At 48.4% G+C, this 22,173-nt stretch overlaps 1 protein-coding gene across 2 annotated transcripts in view; it reads right to left on the bottom strand.

The window, feature by feature from the left end:
* The window catches only part of IGFBP2 (insulin like growth factor binding protein 2), a 55,865-nt gene extending 33,908 nt beyond the window's left edge, over positions 1-21,957 (bottom strand). The window contains exon 1 of one of the 2 annotated variants that reach the window (XM_066553823.1): positions 21,558-21,957. In XM_066553823.1, coding sequence (XP_066409920.1) covers positions 21,558-21,957 — 400 coding nt within the window. Of the gene's footprint in view, positions 1-8,283; positions 8,305-21,557 lie in introns of those variants that run through there. The other variant, XM_066553824.1, reaches the window with a different exon arrangement.
* Positions 21,958-22,173: the final 216 nt, after the last annotated feature.

Raw genomic sequence — 22,173 nt, forward strand, 5'->3', positions numbered from 1 at the left:
TCCCACGGCTGGCCCCCAGCTGGGGAGCAGCTGTGCTGCACAAGTGCTGACTCAGGCGTGAGCAACACCAGCACAAGGGCATCGCCTGCCCTTGGCATCCAGGGCCAGACAGCCGGCAGCCTCAGCCCAGAACACGCTCTGCCCTGCTGAATCACACACCAACCCCGGCAAGTCCTTTCAAGACCCATCAGTCACCAGAGGGGAAAAAAAATTACATGCACACAAAGTAATTAGCGGTGTAACCCTCTCCCCTCCCTCTGTGCAGGCTTAATGCTTCCTTTGTCCAGGCATGTTTGCCTTGCTAAGTCATGCTTCAGGACAACTTTCTTGACAGAAAACAAAGGTTAATTAATATTAAAAAAAAAAAAAAAAGAAACAAAAAACCACACAGAAGCCCCCTCATTAAAATGGCCACCCTCTCAGCACAGCTCTCTACTCACTCTGGTCCTTCTTGGAAACAGAGCACTGACCCATGGCAATGACCCCTGCAAAAAAGCCAAACTGCACACAATCACCTCAGGGCTGTCTCCAGTGATGGAGGGGTAGGAAACCAGCCAGCAGAGCAGATCAGAGACACAGCAATGTTCAAACCTGACGGCTGTAATCCACCTCACTCACAGAAATCCCAGCCCCACCGACCATTTGCCTCCAGCTAATTCAAAACCTTCTCCTGGCAGCTCGGTGGCAACACATCCTGTGACCTGCTGTAGCTCTGCTACCCCCTGCACCAGCAGCTCTGAGGAGTACATTGCAGAGGAAGGGACACCAACTCCACAGATACAGAGACAGATACTCTGCTCCCATCTCTCCTCACCTAAACAGCTGAAACCACAGTGAAGTCACTTCCAATTTACCACCCGCATTATCAAATGCTTCACCTCCATGGTGGAAGTCCCTCTTTACAGCACACACATGAGAAAAGCAGATAGAAGTCTGCTTCAAACCTGCACTCTCCAAGTGTAAAAATATCTCTGCCACATACTCCTCCAGTTCACCTCGGACACACATAAGCACTTCTGATCCAGTTGGCTCAAGAGAGGTGGTGAAAGCACACATGCACACGCATGCTCACCAGCCAGCTCATTAAATCTAATTAGACAGTCTTCCACAGGGAATTTTGAAATTCATATCCAGCAATTACTGCGTCCTGTTCTTTCCTCAACCCTCTGGATGAGTGAGCATGATTATTCACCACATGAAAAATAAAAATTAATATGAAACTTTAGAGAGTTGCCATATGTGCACATTATCAGAGGTGCACTGTAATTTAATCTGTGTTCCTGCTTAGAGACAAATATGGTGGCAGCAACACAACAAAAGAACACTCAAGCCTCAGCTTTGGATCCAAATGTCTCCAAGAAACTGACAATATGGAACCATAAGTTTTCCCCAGTAACTTCATAAAAAAATTGTCCTGCTGACATTCTGGTGTGTAACGTGTGAAGCCACAAATGCCCAAGACCACCAGCAATCATGCAGATAATGAAACCTAAGTGCAAAGGGACTGATCCTCGATGGAGTCAAGGAAAATTAAACAGTCACTTCCATGTATGTCCAGAAGAGGAAAACTGTAGTTTAGGAATAGTAAAATTTGTAGTCCTTCTCTCCAAAACCCTGCACAGGACCAACCTCACCAGCAGCAACAGCTGCAGCCTGACCATGCTCAAGGAGCAGCTTTACTTGATGCCACAGAGCCATCAGCCTAGGGAGTCAGCACAGCCCTTCTGCCATGGTGCAATGGGATCATCCCATGCAGCCACATCCATGCACACAGATATTTCAGTGCATACAGGGGGTACAAGTGGCTGTGTGTCTGTCTGGGCATGCAAACTGGTAATTTCATGTCAGCCACTAAAGATAGAACACAGATGTGACAGCACAAAAGCCACCAAAACTCTGTTCAACAAAGAAGCTGCCATAATCTTTCCCAGATATACTTTGGGTCAAATCCAGCTGCAGGCAAGGATTATGGAAAGCCTCCCACTGGCCTTCTGGGAGCTGCATAGGATCTTCATGTAGATGCACTTGCACAGGGCACAGCTAGTTCAGTGCATGGTTGGCACTGTTCAGTGAGTTTGCAAGCTCAGCTAGTGAAGCCAAAGGATTTGCAATTTCCATAAAGCAAGTTTTTTCACCCTTGCTCTTTCAGGTCTTAAAGACACATACAGAAAGGAAAAAAAAAAGCCAACAAACAAAAATCCAACCACAACACTAACAAAAAAAATACACAATAAAACCCTCCTACCTTAAAGCAGAAAAAATTATGGAATACAGTATTATGGATACAACCATCATTTATATGGATGAACTATGAATATTCATAGCATTTGCCTTTCTTTTCCTTGCTGATTAAGTATCTAACTTAGATTCCTACTGTTGACAGAATTGCAAATCCTAAAACCTACAGGACTGCAAGTATCCACCTAAGGTTAGTGCACACAGCTACCCAGACCAAGTTGCTTTGATTTCATGATTATTCTAATAGCAGAATTTTGTCAAGAGAAACTACAGCTTCAATTTTAAAAAACATAAGAAATTAACTGTGAACTGCAGCACAAGTTAGCGAATAGCTGTCAAAACAAGAAAAAAAATAAAAACCATCCAAAAAACCACACCCAAAACATTTTCACCAGTAAGATCCTTCAGAAAATCAAGATTCCTGCAAATTCATACAGCCAATAAGTGACAGAAGGAAAACCGTACTAAAAGAAAAAAAAATCCAAAAAACAAACAGTTTTCCAGAAGTTTGGTGACTTTACATTAGATGACTTTTTGTTGCTCACAATCAGAAACAGCGGTGACATACTTCCAACTTTTTTCCATTTTGGTCTGAAAATTGGGAATTAAAGACTTTTATTAAAAGGAGAACCTGCAAAAATTGAGAGACAATGCAACTAAATGCTTAGCTGTATTACAAAACTGGCTTTGCTCCATAAAAGTGTTATTTCAGCAAGAAAAATAAAAGATAATAAGACATTTATTCTGGCTACTGAAAAATACAGATGTTAGTCCTAGATCATATCCTGTTACAAACAAAAGCTAAGGGAGGGGAAAAAACTTTTAAAAAGTATTGGAGTCACAACAGCTTTTTCACAGAGACAGAGAGAAGCAACTTGAATATAAATAAGTGTCCAAAATAGGTCAGCACTCTTTTCTTGGCCACTGAAGTCTGATACTTTTCACTTGAGGTTATCCTGGCCGGTGGTGGCACACACACTGCAGGGACAGAGGCTGAGGCCAGACACGGCCCCGCAGTGAGCGCTGCCCGAGCACTGCCAGGCACCACCAGTGCCCACACGCTCTGTGACAGTACCTGCATTCCTCCAAGTGGAGTTGTTTCCAACCTGCCCTCACTCCCCTCCAGGAGTGAGGAAATGTTCTGTCTGCACAGTTTTGATCCCATCAAGCAAGAGGTGTGATAAGAGACTGTGTTTTCCACAGCCCCTATGGAGACGCACCAGCTCCATGCATTCAGCCCTGAGCATCCCAAGCACTGCCTGGCAGGAAGCTGCTCTCTGGGCCAGGAGAGGATTGGGCCCTGCACCATTCATCTGTGGTGTATGGGCAAAGCCACTGGCTTCCCACCAAAGGTTACAGTCCCTTAAGCCAATGCAGAAAGCAGTTTTAGACCCCAAAAATCACCCTATGAGGTGCAGAGCATGCACCTCAGCTGCTCTGCCACTGCTTCCATGGGGAAGCTGGTAGGAGCATCAGGCTGCAGAAGAGCCACAGGTTCTCCCTCCCTCTTTAAGGGAAAAAACCGAACAAGTTATTTCTACAGCACTGAGAGGCAAGGCTGCCAGTCCAGCCTCGGCAGCATTCCTGTCTAGCTCGGCTTGTTTACCACCAATAAAAAGCACATTAGTTGCACAATGCGCCTGTTTAAAATAACTCAAAAAAAAAAATCATCACTGGCAAATTAGTAAGACATTAGGACATGCAGACACCTCAGCATGCTGTTATGGAAACCACAGAGGAGTCAGACTTCCCTCAGGAGCTTTTCCCAAGGAAGACAATTCCTAAGATTTCTCTCCCTTTGAGTGGGCCCATCTAACTCTGAAGGGCTCAGGACTAAAATGCAGCAGTCACCCAGTCAACTGACCCAGGGTTTCCAACCAAGCGACTTCCAGAGAAAGTAAATTTACCAGGCTCACATGCTGCTGGTTTGCACTAAGGAGAGCACAAGGTGCCCCCTCACACAGGGCAGCCAGCAGAGAAGGCTGCAGTGGCCTGAGGCATCCCCATAACACCCCCCACCAGGGTCTGATGCAGCAGCAGCAACAGCTGCTGACTCAGCACACTCCCCTCCCCAGCCATCAAGAACCCTGATTCAAAAGCATTGCTCATGTAAAGGCAAAAGGAGGCATGGGGTGAATCACAGGCTGCCCTCTGTTAAGGACTGGTCGCATAACTGCTAAATAAAAACTAACCAGCTCCCAGCCCAGTCCCTGACCATTCTGCGAGACAAACACAAAATGTCCTTGCTACCTGCCACACACACCACTGCTCTCCAGCTAAGCCCACAGCAGCACAGCTCAGACCCTGCAGGCAGGGCTCTCAGTGCCTCTTCTCACCACTGCCTCCAAATTAGTGCAATTCAGGGGTCACTCCAAAGCTAACCCCAGGGCTCAGGCAGTGCAAAGAGTGGAGGCCTGCCTGGCTTCTCACATGCCTCCTCAAGCACCCAAAACCCAGGACACAAGGGCAGAGCAAGTTCAGGAAGGTAATGCCGTGTGGCATTTTAGGCAGAAGAGCTGAGGATTTTTACAGTACTGTCCCTCTCAGCAAACTCCTCTAGATGCTGAGCAACCCCAGGAGCTGCTTTAAACTCAAGAGTAATACTGCTTTTCCTCTAGAGTCCAGCCAATATACAAGGAGGCTGCCCCAGGGGAAATAGCCCAAATCCACAGCATCACCACCAAGCTCACCATTAACTGGCTAAGGAAAATCTGAAGACTCCACTTTGCAAGGATGCAACCTGATTTCCTGTCTCTCCACAAAACATTGGGGGGTCTGTAACTTCTCTGCAATTTCTGCCTTTCCTCCATGTCAGCACCTGTGTGAGCCCAATCATCCCTCTCCCCAGCCCCTCAAGAAGAAGCTCCTTTGGGAGCGTGCCAAGCAGAGTTATGTGTCAGGGACACTGCATTTGTGAAACAGGATAAGGATTCCCTTCTGCTCACAAGGGAATAAGAGGGGATTTCAAGAACAGCTGCAAATATCCAAAGTGGTGATTTAACTTTTCACAATAGAAAACTTTCTCTTCCCATGCCCACAAAAAGAGATAATGTTTTCTTCAGATAATGCATTCAATCCTCCAGATTTGTATGAATGAAAATGGGGTCACACAAGCAGGTAAATAAACACTGAGCTAAAGCCTGGGTGAAAGTATAATCTCTAGATCTAAGCGACAAAAACATCCATCACCACAGAGGTTCCCCACTATCTCCATTACTGTGTGACAAACAATTCTGCTACAGAGCCCTGAACACCAAAAAGTCCCAGGGAAGACCCAAATGCCACATCAGAAACACACCCCATCTCCAGACTAGATAGAGGACAACAGCTCACTGACTTACATCCAGGAGAAGAGCTCCTCTCAGCTCAGGAAGGAGAAACTAACAACCAAATCCCCTCCCACCTGACATATAAATTCAATTAGGACTTGATGAACACAACAGAGGAGTAAGAGCTACAACTAAATTAGTACCCTGTGTTTTGGCTGGGATCATAAAGATGCTCAGTGATTAACTGTGATCACCTCCATCTGGAAATGGAGGGGAACCACTCCCCTCTCAGGGTCTCTGTTTCTGAAACCTGCATTATGATTTTAAAGCTGCCCTCGGGAACAGTTTTCCTACTGCCAACAAGCCCCTTCCACAATGGCTAAACCAGTAACACCAGCAAGGTTACAGTAAGAAAGAGCTTAACCTATTGAGGTTCCTACCTCATATGTTTTTTAACAAATAACAAAGGAGGGTGCTTAAAATCCAACACCACAATGGCCAGTGACCTACTCTGCTCTTCCCAACTGCATCTAATGCATCCAGAACAGTTTTGGGGGAGAGAGCAGGAGAGGTGACTCCACTCCAGCAGATCTCACACCAGATAAGAGTATCACAATTTTCAGTGCCCTGGTGCTGCCAGGCAGCATGCCAGCACAAACAGCATGCAGGTGCTCCAGCTGCTTCGACAGCATCACAACCACATCCTTGGGGTGGATCCATGCCCTGCCAGCCGAGGCACACTCGAGCATCTCTGGTGCTCATGGCCATGGAAACTGAGCTTCAGTTCACCCTTGTTAGACTGGTTTGGGGTGCAGGGCCAGCACAGGGGACGTGGGTGAGGGTGCAGTCCCCAAGAGTCTGCAATAAAGGAGATCTGTGTGGCTGTCGAGTGTGAGGTCTCCTGGGAACAGCCCTTTTACTGGGCTCCAGATGCTGTGGAGTGATTGCTTATATGAAGGCGGGGGAGGCCTCTTTACTGTTTCTCATTTCCTCTTTTTTTTGCTTCCCCCCCCCCCATTTCCTGGTTTTGTTCAGAAGCACAAGAGAGTCATTCATCATTTTTCTTCCAGCACAAGGAGCGCTCTCACCTCCCCCTCACCCCTAAATCCCTCCCCACCAGGAAAGGGCACGCGTTCTCCAGCCAAAAAGGCTCGCAGCAGGGAAGGCAAAGCTCCCCAGCTCCTGCAAGCAGCTCCAGCACAAAGGCCCACATTCTCAGCTGGGTTCGGTGGGTGCCAGCCCCCAAAGGGGGAAGGCCAGAACTCAGCAGCAGCAGAAATGCTAAGTCAGAGAACGAATATCAGCGGAGGAGGAGAGCGATTTGCACCGGAGGAGGAGAGCGATTTGCACTGGCTGGAATTATGATGCAAAGCAGGGAGGAATTACATGCTGAGATGACAGACAGCACCTCAGGTAATTGGAGAAAAAGAGCCAAGACATAAAGGTCCACATATGTCTCAGCCCACATGCCATAATGGTCACTAAATTCACTGAAACCTGGGAAAGCCTTCCTTGTGGACTTGGCTCCCCCACTCTCTGGAAAGTGGATGGGCATTGGTCCAAGTACAGTCCAGGCACTGGATTGGCACCACTATACAAGCCACCAGCCTCAGGTTTGGGATGGGCTTCCAGCAAAGCCCTGCTCAGTTTGCAGGAGGGGAGAAATGGGGTGGCTATAGATGCAGACATTTAACCCATCCAGAGGGTCGACACTAACCCCAGGAAAACTTCATTGGAGGGCTCTGCTCCTAAGTTCACTTTGGTTCTCAGTCACACTGCTCTTTCCACAGCTTCCTGATGGCTTCTCCGTGCCCTACCTTGGAGACAGTGCCAGGATAAAGACATCTCTGTACAGCTATAACTAAGAGGACCTCTCTTTGAATGCCCTTAAGAAAGAGAGCAAGTAGGAAAACCCCAAATTCTTGCACACATTTTTATAAAGGAACTGTGCATTTTCATGAAAAGCAGGACAGTGCAAACACCTGGGGTCTGTTTGGAGCTGTTTAGTTTGGCTGATGACCTGGAAAAAAAAAGGAACTAAAACTGGACATACAGAAAACATTCCAGGTTTTGGTTTTGTTTGGGTTTAATCACAGCGGTAACAGCAATCAAGTCAAAAAGGCTGGCTTATGGTCAAACCAAAGGCTTCTTTTTGGTCCTTTTAGAAGGAAAAGAAATAGAAGATTGTGGTCAGTTCTGAGGCCAGTTGGGTGGAGGGAGCCTGTGTGCCAGCAGCTCCACCAAGGAGGTATGTTTATGGCCCAATTTCAGCAAGAACTGGAGGAGCAATGACAACATAAGCCACCAAGAGTTTGGCCATTTGGGACCAAAGTCTTCCACACCCACTGAACCAGAGATCCTGCTGGCTCCTGCAGTTGCTGCTCAGGAGGTTCATCAGGCCCAGAGGGATCACTGTGCTCATACAGGCTCTCCCCTAAACACCACCAGCTGCTTTTGCCACCTGAAATGTCAGAGTTTTGCAAAAGCCATGTGTTACAGTGTGGGAGCCCAGACAACCTGGGTTCACCTCTCAGGCACAGGAAGAGTTTGGGATGACTTTTCACACATCCTTGGGTCACTGGTGGCATGTTCTTTACCAGTGCTTTTGAGAGTGTGGATGTTCATTCCCTTTTCTTTCTTTAAAGATGCCAAGCGGTGAACTTCTTTAGCTGCTGGTCTCCCTAAATATCTCTGCAAGCTTGTTTTGAAGTTCCTTTGTGCTCCCAAGGAGAAATGTCAATATTGCAAAGTTACCAGAATAAAACCTTAGTTTTACCTTTTGTTTTCTTTCAAATGGTTTGGCAGCCAGACCAAAAGGATCAGTCCCAAGCAGGAACCAACACGTGGCTTCCATCATACTCCAAACCCAGAGTGTCACCTGCACAGCTCCCAGACATGCTTGTGCAGAGCTCTGCCCGACCCTCCCAACCTGGCAGGAGCGCTCCTTCACGGCTCTTCTCGCTGGATCAATGAATGGCAGGTTTCAGCAGGTCTTCACTGAGCCAGACAGGTCACAATAATCCTGCTAGCACCCTGCTGAAAATATGTGAAGTAAATATGAGACCAAGCCTGGGGAGAGAAGATGAGGCTGGCAGAAACGCAGCAAGAACACAAGAGGAAGAAAGAAAGCATAGCACCTCATAGCAGGAAAATAATAAACTTGTTGACCAAAAAAAATGCAATGGGAAAAAACTACAGGGCTCTAGAGAAAAAAAAAAAAAGAAAAAGCAGCAAAGGAAAAAGGCATGAGAGACTGGGATGAGCATGCTGGCCTGAACGCACATGGTCAGCACGGGTATAATGATGCATATTTTCTTCTTGGCACTAAGGGGATCCCAGAGGGCCCACAAAAGACTTTTGCAAGTCAAAGGACCAAGCTCTTGACTACTCCCAGGTGGAGCAGCTGCTGAGTCATTCCTTACCCATCAGGCTCTCATCCCACAAAAGTCCATACTTCTGCTATTGCAAAGAGTATTAAAAGAAAATTTTTAAAATCGCAGGGAATTTTGCACCGGAGCCTTTTCTGTGTTTTCCCCTCCCTAGCATTTTCAAACTGGGCAACACGTGGCACCATCATCATTTCTGTAGTGCTCATCACTGGAGCAACTAGCAAGCTGTTCAGTCTAAGGAACTTAGTCTCCTAAGGTGCATTACTGAATCTTCCAGGACCAAAGGATAAGCACGCCCAAGAACAACACACTCAGCTGTACCTGCCTCAGTTTCCTTGACTCCCAGGTGGAGCTCTTACTGTGCAGCAGAGGCTAAACAGCCAGTCTGTGCCTGGGGGCTGCAGAACCACAGTCGGGGAGGAATGAGATTAATTACATGAATAACAAAAAGCCGGATGCCAGCCACCAGCCCCCACCCCATACAGCTCAGCGGGATGCAGAAGGGAAGCAAGCAGCTCAAAACCCAGAAGAGCTCCCAAATGAGGCCAGTCTTATCCTATTCCAGCTACAGACATGCATCTTGGCCGTCACAAGGGCCAAGAAAAGCCCTGCACATTTTCTTTAGAAAGGAGCACAACAGTGAAAAGCCCCCAGTAGGAGAGTTTTCCTTTCAGTCTGACCTGGACCGTCCTGTGCATCCGCCACGAGGGCACAGCCACCGGGAGCCAGCTCGCCCGCTCGGAGAGGAGAAAAGGGAAGTTAATTTTTGCAGCCAAAAGAAAATAGGGAATTCTTTTCAGATGGCAGGAATATAACCGTGACATTTAGTCACTTGCTGTTTCTGCTTCCCGGCTATGTCTCTCCACAGGAAAGCCCCTGGACAGAAGCACCCTCCAGGCAGCACTGCAACATGTGTGTCCTCAAATTCTGGTGTCTAATCCCATTCCTGTGGCCCCCGCTTCGGGTCCTTGGGAAACAGGGGCAGTTTTGAGGAGATTCAGTCTCGCTCACTCTGTGCCTTGGCTGGCTTAAACAGATGCATGTGTTTGTGTGGGAAAAGGGCAAACCTGCAATTCTGGCCCAGGGTCTGACCCCAGCTGAGAACAGCATAGCTCCACTCTCTCCAGGACGTGTCAGCCAGGACAGGATGGCAGCACTGCCCTGCATCGGTCCCTGCACTGGGCTCAGATCACAGGGGAACCAACACCACCTCTCCAGCTCTGAAATGCAGCGTTAACTCTGTCACAATGGGGAAATCACATTTGCTCCGGGTTAAGCTGTGATTATGGGTGACCCTTTCCAAAGGCTTTGCAGCACGCCCAGCCTAACTCCACCACAGGAGCAGTCTGATCTGCACTGTCCTAGTCCCTGCCAGGCTCTGGCTACGTGTCCTTCAGGCATAGTGCATGCTTCCCCAGCTGGAGAAAGGAGAGCATCCCAGCTGAGGTGACTCCAGTACAGGGCAGGCTGCACACCTTGCACAAGGTACTGCTGTCAGGCAGTCAGCCCAGCTCAGGTCACGATTTCAGGGATTTCCAAAGCTCAGCCCAGTGTGCCGGCTGCTCACAGAGATACCTTTGTTACTGTCTGACTGCACTAATTCCAGCCTTGCATTGCAGGCTCCTTCTGCCTCACAACCTGAAGCCCAATCCATCCACAGCTATTTCTTGGGCAAAACTTTGGTAACTTCCCTCATCTGATGGGAGTCCACTGCTTCAGCATCAGAGTTGCAAAATCTTAATGCAGGCTGCACACTGGTTGTCAGGATGTGGTTTGCATGGCAGTGGGCAGCCTGTAGGTGGGGTGTAAACATTCCCACAGGAGCATTCACACACTCAACACTGAACTTGATATCCATCTTAAACATGATGATGATGGAAGACAAGCAAGATGCATCACTTAACTGCCAAAAATTCCATTTCATCACAGGATGCCATGGAGGGAATGTGCATTCAGTTGACTATCCACACACAGGCAGGGAAAAGCAAAAGAGAAGAACTGGAAAAAAAATGCACAGCAAAACACACCCTCAGTTAAATATTTATGGGGGTCACTGCATTTCAATTACAAGCAGTTTTTTAGGTCAGCTGAGACATTTTAGTTCTGCTAGGGCAGATCAGCTCTAGGGGACAGGATACTGCTGACAATGACAAGCCAGAGGCTCAACCCTCTTAGCACACCCGGTAGCTAAGGATAAAAACAGATTTGGGCAGGGCTGTTCTTCCACTGGGCACAGCCCAAGAGATGGGACCTCCCTTCTTGCCACAGCTGAAGCCTCAAGACACAGGACTGATGTACACAGACATCACTGTGGGTTTGTTTGCCCTGCTGGAAGTCAGGGCAGCTCACCAAATAATGAAGACACCTCTGTGAGCAGCCAGCAGACCAGGCTGTGCTTTGGAAATCCCTGAAATCATGGGCTGAGCAGTATCAGCAGCATGATGGGTTTCCATAGCACTGTTCCCACCTCTCAAGGCTCACTCTAAACTCTTTTCATAAATCCCCAGTTTGTGCATCGCTGGCTGTCACCCAAGGCCAGATTATGAATGTGACAGACATTCAGCCAGGTTTACCTACTGCCCTGTCAATCTGCACTGCCCAATCACCTTCAGTGCAGTCTGAATTGACAAAGGTCAGTTTCAGCATGTGCAGGAGCAGCCTAATGGCCAGGAGTAAGGTAACAAATCCTTGAAACCAGCATGATAAACAGAATAAGCAGAAAAATGAAGGAAAGCAGTGACTGAAAATTACAACAAACATTATTAGAACAACTGAAGCTTTCCACTCATCTGAGATTAGAAGAAATTATGTCTGCATTTGCATTTTTTACTCTTTGTACAGGGCACATTTTGTTAATGCTGGAAATTCTGTGTTTCAGTCCTTGTTAGCTCATTTGGCAATAGTCCAGGATAAGTGTCACAATTCTCAAGAGGGCTGATGAGAAACTCTGTGCCATGGGACCTGCAGGAACTTTACCACCTCACTGGTCAGCCTTCTCATGTTGAACTCACTTCATCCAAAAAACACAAGTCAAGCCTGGATCACAAAGGTGGGGCTGAGCAGAAAGGAGGGGTCAGATTTAAAATGAGTCCGTCCAACCACAGTATCTGAAGCAATGTTCATAAAGCAAACACTGGAACGACCAGCAAGCAGTACATCTGCCCTTACCAGCAGGGCAAATCTCAAGACAACATCAGCACTTCTAAAAAGGGATTAAAATAAAAGCACACTGAGTCCACGCACAACATTTGTTTAAAAACCATGTGAGAGGTGGTAAATTTCTGCAGGCTGACCCACCACAAACGTAAGCAAGGGAAAATTATTGGCTCTGGGTTCCCAAAATATTTACTCAGTCTAACATTACTCTGATTACACTCAATCAAACATTTCCAAAGTCCCATGCCACCACAACTCAAGTGCAGAGCACCCTTTCACAAAGGTACTTCCAAGCACTTCACTACCATAAAAGCCAACAGTGTCCTTGCAAGGTAGGAAACCCATTCTAATGGGGAGAGGAGGCTGAAGTGCACAGACTTCACTGTGCAACATCCAAGGGTCAGATCTGAACACTGCATCAAACTGAAATTGTGTAATTACAAAGCCTAGATGAACAGCCTAAACTGAGCAGGGAATAAGAGGATGAGAGAAGACTGAGTCGTGGAGCAGGCGGGGGTGTTTAAGTGGCTGCAATTGATCTAAAACTCAGGTTTAGATCTCATCTGGCCAAAAGCCACAGCTGGGGAAGCACATCTGGTGGAGGATGTCAGTATACTCTGTGTGTATCCTCACAAAGGCTTGGAATACCAGTTCTTATTTTTAGTACTATTTCCATTTCTTCATGTAATGAGTTCAGTGTTTCAGGCAGCCCTGGAGGAGCAGGAAGGACAAGTCCTGTAATAAAACTAATTAATTCATGTGGAATTTCTAGCCACTATTGTGAAAGTGGACAAATTCCTCACTTCTGAAAAGCTGCCCAAGTGGCCATTAATCTGGCTGTGGTCACAAGCAGGATTCCTGTGGCCTCCTGCAACACCCAACCACCCCCGGGACAGAGCCTGCAGAAACCAAAGTGGATGTTGTGATTTCCTCACACCGACTCCCACAGCCCGAGTTTTACTAGACAAGACAGTTGCTTCAGAGGGCTTCAGGCCAAATTCCTCCCCATGCCCACAGACTAACCATGCCTCAGTTATGTACAGAGAGATCTAGACCTTCCTAGACCTCCAAAGTCAGCCCAAAACAGGCATTTTGGCTTTATTCAAAGCTCAGTAGACCAGTCGCTTTCCACATGCCCAGTCTTGGCCATGCTCTCAGCAACAGGTGCTCTGAAAGGAACAGGGCACCAAGTTTGTCCTGAAGACATCTGAAGTTGTGTTCCCACCACCCTGATGGGTGTGTGAAGGAAGCTGAGCTTTACAGGTCCTATCTGCAGGCAGTACGAAGCTGGGCTCCTCTGCAGAGAAAGAATCTAATCAACCAAAATCTCTCGAAAATGCACAAAAATTAATGGAATCTGAAAGCTTGGGGTGACAGGGTGTGTGGGGTATGGCAAGGAAAAAAAAGAGAGAATACACTGATTTTAATAACTAAAATCAACAACAACAAAATGACTCAGAATTCCCACAGTGAGCTGGCCTGTAAGAAGGCAACATTTTGCTCTAGTCTCACTTTTCTCTCCCAGTCCCAGAGTGCTCTTTAAATTCAGTGATGTATTGGTGGGTTAGCCTCTAATTAGTACCTGTACTGCTGACCCAGCATCCTGTCCCAGGAATGGCAATATTCCCTAAACACCACTAGAAAACCAGATCTTCTGCTCCAAATGATCTCTGTAATAGTCTGTAAAAACCTGGATTTCTGCCTAAGCAAAACCCTACCCAAACCACCCCTGCAGAAGCCATAGAAGCTGTCCCCTATTCATTATGGCCAAAAGAAGAGGAACCCTACCAGTCAACAACTCACCAGTCACCTCAGACTGAGCAGCAAGCACTCTTGAAGAAAGGGATGTCAGATGCTCACCCTTTTCTAGTTAGAAAGCAGCAAGGAGAAAACAAGAAGGAAGGCTTCAATCTCCTCACCAAGCCAAGAGAAATTCATCAGCTTGGACTAAGCCTTCTACAACTAGCCAGGAGAGCTGAGACCAGACTTCTGGCTGAAGCCTGACCAGCAACATCATACCGGGAAATCTCACTGCAGTCTGGAGCAAAAATACTGGGCAAAGCTTTATGAATTTTCATTATATTACAGGACATGTAATCCCACACATGTTGTTATGCAAGTGAGTGCAGTGCACTGTGTGTCAATGTTGTAGACATCCTGCAGAAGGACAAGCTGCAAGGAGGCACAAAGACACCTCTCTAAAATTGCCTCCAGCCAGTAAGGTGTTGAAAATATTATAAATTTCAAGGGCAGAGCATTAGAAATACCCTCATCCCACCTGAGCTGATTTATCTGCAGAAAACAGAAAAAGCAGGGATTTCAACACAGTCCAATTCCCACCAGTGCTTTGTGTCACTCTCAATTACAGTCCAGAATGAAATACCAAGAAATCATTCCTTGCAGCCGGCAGAATTAATGGAATCTTTGACTACAGAGAGCACCAGGCAGTGAACTTGTTCCCCTCACCAGCCAAGAGGCACAGTGCAGCTTTCTTCAGAATAAAAGCTGCAATGTCAGAGGACAGTTCAAGGCTTATAAAAATGACCTGATGTCTCCCAGAATTTCAGTCCATAACAAAGGCATGTAATTCCTGATCCTTTCCTTTCTTAAACAATTTATTTCTACCATAAGCTGATGCCTTCATCATTCTCACTAAATGACATGTCTGGCAAAGCACTGAGCAGAAATCAATCAATAATGCAATTACAAAGAGCAGTCAAATGCTGGGCTGCAGCGAAGCTCTGATAACTGTTCACTAACCCTTTTTTCCTCAGCCTTTACCTAGGATAGCCATCACATCATGTGTTCCTGTAATTAGGTGTCAACTCAACACCTAATTTAATGAGGTTACGCTTGGCCAGTTTGTGAATGAGAAACACCTTCCAGCTTGCTGGCAGTGACTGCTGAAAGTAGGCAGAGATGTTTCAGTCAGAGTTGATCTACTGAAGATAATTTGTCTTTGTAGAAAGAATAATAAGACTAGATTTGAAATCTGATAAATTGGCAGAAAACTCATCCTTCCAGAAAAGTGAAGATTTGGTTGGGTAAATTTCTTATCATGGATCTGTGGGTCCAAACAAAAACCAAGACCTGTACTACAAAGCACGAGAAATGTGCACGGGGAATAAAACGGCACACGGCTGCCACGACATCAGCTCAGCAGAATGATCTGCACAGTATGTTAGAACCACTAGCAAGGATTTTTCCTTCTCTCCCAAGTCCACAGCAGGGCCATGCAGCATGATCAGCCTCCCAGTCCCACAGCACACCCAGCACCCATGAGGCACCACGTTGTTGCATGCATGTACTACAGCTCCCTCCCACGGGAAGACACTAATGCAGGACTCAGGACTAACCTGCCCCTTCTGGCAGACACAAGCAGTCAGAGAGAACAAATTGGAAAGCACAATGTGTTCAGGATGTGCTGCTAAAGGACACCCTCATAGGGACACTGATTCTGGCAGCACCTCCCCAGGGGAGAGCCAGGATGAAGATGGGTGGAAGTGAGAGTGGAAGTGCAAGCAATTGCAATGGATTTGCATCTCTCTAGTACAGAAAGGGTCTGCTAAGCAGCTACTTAGTTACATATCTCACCCCAATTTTAAGGAAAGAAAACAGGAATTCTCATGCCTGAAAACTCAATACACCACCAAGCTCAGCCTTCCTCCTGTAACAGAAATGCTTTATACAGCATCTTTACATTCTACCTTGGCCTTCCTCTTACTCTGTCTGCTTAGAGCAAAAGATCCTCCCTGAAGGAGTCCCAGCAGGAAAGGTAGATGTCACCATGTTCAGAAAGCTTAGAATTGTCCAATCCAAATAGAAATTTAAAAAATCCACCAAGGAAACTACTGTTTCTCCTAGCTCCATAGCTCAGAACACATGACCAGGAATGCTGCTGGCTGCTGGGATGAAACCCTGCCTTCACAGATCCAGCTGAGTTTGTGGATAACAGCGACAGCTGCCCATCGGGCAGATAAATTAGACCCAGATGATACTGCAGCCAGGTCTAGTACAGAGCCATACACAAAGACACCTCTCACATTCCAATTTTCACTGTTTTGCCTCCTGAATTGTTTATCTCAGCTCAATTCCTGGATGTGGATAAAACAAACGACATGGACTTTCTCACAGACGGGGCTTCTTGCTGTTCCCTTGACAAATACCATACTCAGTGAGTATAAGCCTGAAATCCAGAGGAAAGGAAACAACTGCAAAGGGCAAGAAGGAAACAGATCATTTGCCAAGGGACAGCAAGAAAACACATTTCTGCTTTGGGTCAGAGCCTTGAAATCTTCCCAGGCTTCCCTCTCCCTCCAAACCACCATTTTCACACCAGCAGCACTCTCACCACGGCAAACTCCAGTGGGACTGTGGAAGGGGGTAGCATTATTTTCAATAAGCTGCTTCACAAAGCTGTTATTTATTGTCTTAATACTTAAAAGATGACCAGGTTAGCTCTTGACCAGACACAGCTGCCACAGATGAACGTGAAGACCTCGTCCACCTACTGGCAAGCCCCAGAGGCAATGAGGACAGATGAACTGTGTGGTTTTCTCATTCACCTATAATCCCTACAGCTGTTACTAATTGCATTTGACTTTTAATAATTTCTTCCAAGGCAAGGAGCTGTGCAGATGTTCAGCTTATCCTGGGCAGAGCTGCTGCAGTGACTATGGACATATTAACACACTCTTGTGGATCTGGGTCTGGTAGTCAGCTTCCCTGGTGTGTGGTAATGCCCAAGGTTGCAGAAGCCAGGCTGCAAGCCTGATTGCTGCACTCATAACTAACCTCCCTCTTGCTCATGTGCTTCCAGCACAGGATGAGGGGGACAATCACAGCCTGGCTCTCCTCTGCTCCTCACCCATGTTTTAGCAATGCAGTACTTTTAGGGCATCCACTGCTGCACTGGACCCACCAACTTGACTGACAGGGTCAGAAGTTGTGGGGGCAGAAGGACAGATACACACATGCACATGCAGATCATGACGGATGCTTCATTTCCTTATAAAAGCAAGAGAAAAGCAGAAGTCTTCCTGGCAATTCAGTAGAAATGAAAAATGCATTCATAGCATTACTGGCATGGTTTTCAAGTTGCTGTTAAAATTCCAGTTACATTATGCTACCTCCAACCTCAGACTCTTCTGTGTTTTCAAGCAATACATTAAACTGTCTTTTAGCAGCTGCCTGCCAAGGGGAAATGAAGGTTTTGACATCTGACCTGTAAGGAAGGATGTGTGGCATTTGGAGCTACCCAAATAAGGATTTTAGTTGGATGCTAAAACAAGCTGTGTTTTTAACAGTTAACTATTTTGACACTGTTTTTGTGTCAGGGGAGTTCAAAGTGGAGACTCTAGTCAGGTGAGTGAGGCAACTCCAGACCTTTAAGTTCAAGTTTGCTTGCAGCCACATTCTTTTCACAGCTCTCTTTCCCTTTGGAAAGGTTACTTTGCACTGGCATGGACTGAAAAAACACATTAGTTCTAATAAGTAAGTGAGATTCCAAAGCAGGACTCATTAGCTAGGAGTGGGTTCTGAGACATACCCCACTAAATTAGTACAAGTATCCCAACAACAAAGTAATACTACAAACACAATTGAACTGAATTGGCAAAGGGAAAAAAAATTCTTTCAACTGGTCAGCTTTGAACAGTGGATCAAGAAACATTTTTTTCAGAGTGGAACAAGTTTTTTTCCTAGGATCTTGCCTCCATTAGGAGAAAATATGTTCTTCAACTATTCTCATTGCTTGGGCAAGACAATCTAGGGCATTTGCTGACATCATTGAGATTTGCCCTGTTCCACCTCTTAGCATAAATTCCCACCTGGAAACAGCACTTGGCATCCTGCTGGGCACCCTGCTGCACCTTGAGCCAGTTCAGGTCATTGACCTGACACTTGTTTTTTAGGGCTAGCTTGCAGCAGGACTATCTCCTGAACCAGCCTGCTCTGACATAAGGTGAGAGGTGAACCAGCAAAAGGAAGGGCAAAGGACATGGGAGCTGAGAGTTGGACAACACCACACAAGGCCCTGATTCCAGTTCATCATGGCTAAAACAGAAGGCAGGATCTCCACCCTCTGGCTGAGATTGGAGGGTTTGAAAGACCCCAGTGCTACCTAAAATGCCTCTCAAATCACACTGTGTCTACAAGACCCATATGGCCACCTTAGGCCTGTTCTGAATAGAAGGCGGCTGCAGGGACTAAGATATTTTCTGCCAGGACACAGAGTAACACAATGAAAAGACAGTCCTCACTCTGCTCCCTGTGTCCTGGAGGACCTTGGGAAATTCATTTAGTCCATCTGCAAAACACTGTGATAATCTTGCTGAGGTGCTGAGAGAATAAATACAATCAAGACCAGCTCTGCACACACAGTAACAACTGTCCCCAGGTCAGGTGGTTCCAGTCAGAAGTACAGGAATTTGTTACCGTGACCTGAAACAAACTGCAATGGAACCAGGTCCAGAGGCACCAAAACTACCTAAAAGGCCCTGATCCCTGTAGATGCTGAGTCTCCACCTCACTCCCACCACTGATGGGCATTGATGCACTCGCCTCCCTGGGGAGGGTAACAGTTCTCAGACTGATTTCCACAGACTGCTGCTCTTTTGTTCCAACATCTCCAAAATACCCAAAGCCTCTTGTGCAATGAACAACATCCCTTGCTCCTTAGCTACATGGTGGTTTATGTTACTTTCCGCCTACAACCATTTCAGGATTGGCTTTACAGACCTTAGTGGAAGACTAAACAATGCTGGAGCCATAGCAGGAGAATTTGCAGAGTTTTATTCCTTGTTTCATTTCAGCAATCCTTCTGCCTCTCATCAGGGACAAAAAAACTTGCCAAACTCTTAATTTAGGAATAGCACGAGCTCTGCATTCCAGTCCTGAACCAGCCAAAGGAGCCTTTTCAAGCTGAAAAGGGGGAAAAGAGTAAATACCTTTAAGAACATTTAAAAAGGAAAAAAAAAAAAGGCACCACAAAACCAACCACACCAAAAAACCCTCAACACCTGCTTTTCGCAGGCAAAAACTTGCTCTTGGGGCACTCTTGAAACTGGCTTAACATCAGCATTTGAAAGCAAATTCCAGTCCCTGCTCTTTTGGGTGCCAGAGTGCTTTCCCTGTCACTGCTTAAAAGAAAACTCAGCTCCCTCATATATGTTTAGCAAGCAAGTGCAGATGGGATCAAAGATGACAGTCTAAAGGGAAGAGCATCAAGTGAAGCTGGCAGATTCGGATTTTGTTTTTGTTGTAGTTTTGGTTGGGATTTTTTTCCTAATGGCTACAATAACCTGTTAAAAGTTTTGTAATCTGAAGAGCACAAACCCTTTTCTGGATGTCCAAGCTCCTCTGCCAAGACATGCCCAACTGTGAATATTCCAGCTGCATGTTTCACATCATGCTGGCTAAGGATGTGCCAGTATTTTTATTATTCACCCCCTATGGATATTGCAGAGCACCACATACATTATAAGGTTCTTACAGTGTGCTATTTATGTGTATGTGTATTATCCACAGAGATACAATCAAATAAATCACACCCATTGTAAAGGAATAAAGATATTCCAATCAGGCAAAATGCTGAGTGAAGTTAACATAATTCTGAATTAAAGTCTGTAAAAGAAAAAAAAGAAGCACTAACTCAGAAAATCACCTCTCAGCCCATCACTGCAATGCCCTCCACCCAACCCAGCTTTTTGTAAAAGCATAAGCCTGGAAGTCAGTGCCAAATTCCTTAAATCTAAATGCCCTTGGCTTCTTCTGGAGAGTCTAAAATTCATTCCCTTGACACTTATAATCTGTCAAGGAAGATTTTGCATTAACATTGTTCTCCAGAGTCCTGGCTCTCCACAGCTGGGCAAGGGAGCAAGGACAGGAGAGGGGACAGGAGTGGGGACAGCAGCCGTCACAGCCTGGCTGTGCAAAGCAGCAGCTTGAAACGTGCAAAGTTCTCTGTGCTGCTCTTTTTCCTTTACTCCGCTCTCTCCATCTCTCCTCCTGGAGCGGAGCAGCATGCACAGGTACCCTGAGGAGCATGCACAGGTACCTGGCTGCATTCCCATCCCCACAGAAGGGAAGCCAAGAGGTACAGCCCGGTCCAGAGCACTTTTAAATCAAGCCTCAAGAGGGAAGGGACGGAGTTCAAAGTCGTGCTGCTGAACGAGTTATGCAAACAGGGTCAAGAACCAAAGTTACAGCCAGGGGAGCAAAACCAGCAAGGAGGCAGAAGTCAAGGAGGGGTGATTACAAAGGAGAAAGTGCTAGTGTTAATTTCCAGAGCTGATTTGTCAATTCTCAACATCCCACGGAAAAGGAAAGAGCTTGCAGTCGATTGCACGGGAAAGGAGGCATTAATAAAACCCAGCATTGCTGTACCGGCAACCCGAAGAGCGCTCCCTCCCACGGCTATCACAGCAACAGGTCAGGAGCCTGTTGGTGTCCCTGTCCCCGGGGCTGTGCCCCCGGGAGGCATTCCTCTTGTCCCTGCACCCAGTTCCCGGAGCAGCGGGGCCTGAGGGGAGCAGCACCCCCACGGGAGCTGGCAGAGGTCACCTCATCTCCAAGGTGGACTCTGCTGGAAGGGCGGCCATAGGGAATAGGTTCCTCACATAGCAGGGCCCCCGCGGTCCCTCAGCTTCCCCCATCCCACCAGGCAGCACATGGTCCTCCCACACCACCTCTCTCCTTATCTTTGGGGCATCCATCACCCTTCAGGGTGGTTTTACTCCTCCACCAAACACAAATCTGAACGTTCACTTCTCTCTGCTCCCCAAAGGACACCCCCCCCCCCCCCATCCCTCAGCTGCATCTCCCCGAAGTTCAGCCTTATCTGCTCCCATGGTGGGTTTTTTCCCCTAAAAGACCCCAACCTCCAGCCTGCCCCCTGGAGCAGTCCCTGCATTCCCCCCAGCCCCCCACCTCGTTACATTCCACCCCTGGGGTTCTTGCCCCATACCAAGGAAACCTCTCTAACCCCCGAAGTAACTGCAACCCCAAATACCCCATTATGCCCACCTCAGGGATGCTCTCATGCTTTATCCCCCCTCCAACGCCCCTTTCATTCCCTCCTTCTTTGTGCTTCCCTGGACTTACTCTCGCTCCTCTCCCGCAGGGATCCCTCATGTCTGCCCTCCCGCGGGGTCGCTCTGCCCCGGGAGGACCCCCCTGATTGCCCTTTAGGATTCCTTTGTCCCCTGGACGTTCCTCCACCCCCTGGACTCCTCCACCTGTGCTGCCCCGGCGCTGCCCCGGCACACGTTCCCGAGTGCGCGGTGTCCAGCGCCCACCTGTCCCCAGCTCCCGGTGCCCGCTGAGCGATGCACGGTGCACTGTCCCCAGTGCCCGAAGCCCGGACGGCGGTGCCCAGTCCCAGGTCCCCGGGGCGCAGTGCCCGCTCCCTGGCGCGCCGCGCAGAGCGCTCGGTGCCCCGTCCCCGGTGCGCGGCTCTCGGCGCGCCGTGCCGGACCCGCGGAGGCCGGGGCCGGGCGCTGCTCACCTGCGGGGCGCTCGGCGCTGGCGCCGTACTCGGCCGTGTCGCGGCGGCGGGCGCAGGTGCCCTGTCCCTGCACCAGGGCTTGCAGGGGCAGCTCGGCGCCGGGGTCGGGGTAGCAGCGCAAGCCGGCGGCGCAGCGCGGCGTGTAGACACCGCACGCCTCGGCCTCCAGGCGGGCGCACACCGGGCAGCAGCCGCAACCCGGCTCCCGCACCAGCTCGGGGCAGGGCGGGCGGGAGGCCGGGGGGCAGGCGGCCAGGCGCTCCGCTGTGCAGGGCGGGCAGCGGAACAGCACCTCGGGCAGCGCCGGCCCCGCCAGCGCCAGCGCCGCCGCCGCCGCCGCCAGCAGCAGCCGCGGCCAGGCGGCCCGCGCCGCGCCGCGCCCGACCCCGCCGAGCGCCATGGCGGGACTGACGGGCGGCGGGGCCGGCAGGTGGACGCGCCGCTCGGCCCCCCGGCGGGGCGGCGCGGGGCGGAGAGGAGAGGAGCGGAGCGGAACCAGGCGGCGTGGCACGGCCCGGCGGGGCACGGCACGGCCCGGCGAGGCACAGCACGGTACAGCACAGCACGGCTCGGCTCGGCTCGGCGCGGTGTCGGGCTGAGAGGAGCTGAGCGGAGC

Source organism: Molothrus aeneus, chromosome 7 (assembly GCF_037042795.1).
Source record: "Molothrus aeneus isolate 106 chromosome 7, BPBGC_Maene_1.0, whole genome shotgun sequence".
Taxonomy (NCBI): Eukaryota; Metazoa; Chordata; class Aves; order Passeriformes; family Icteridae; genus Molothrus; species Molothrus aeneus.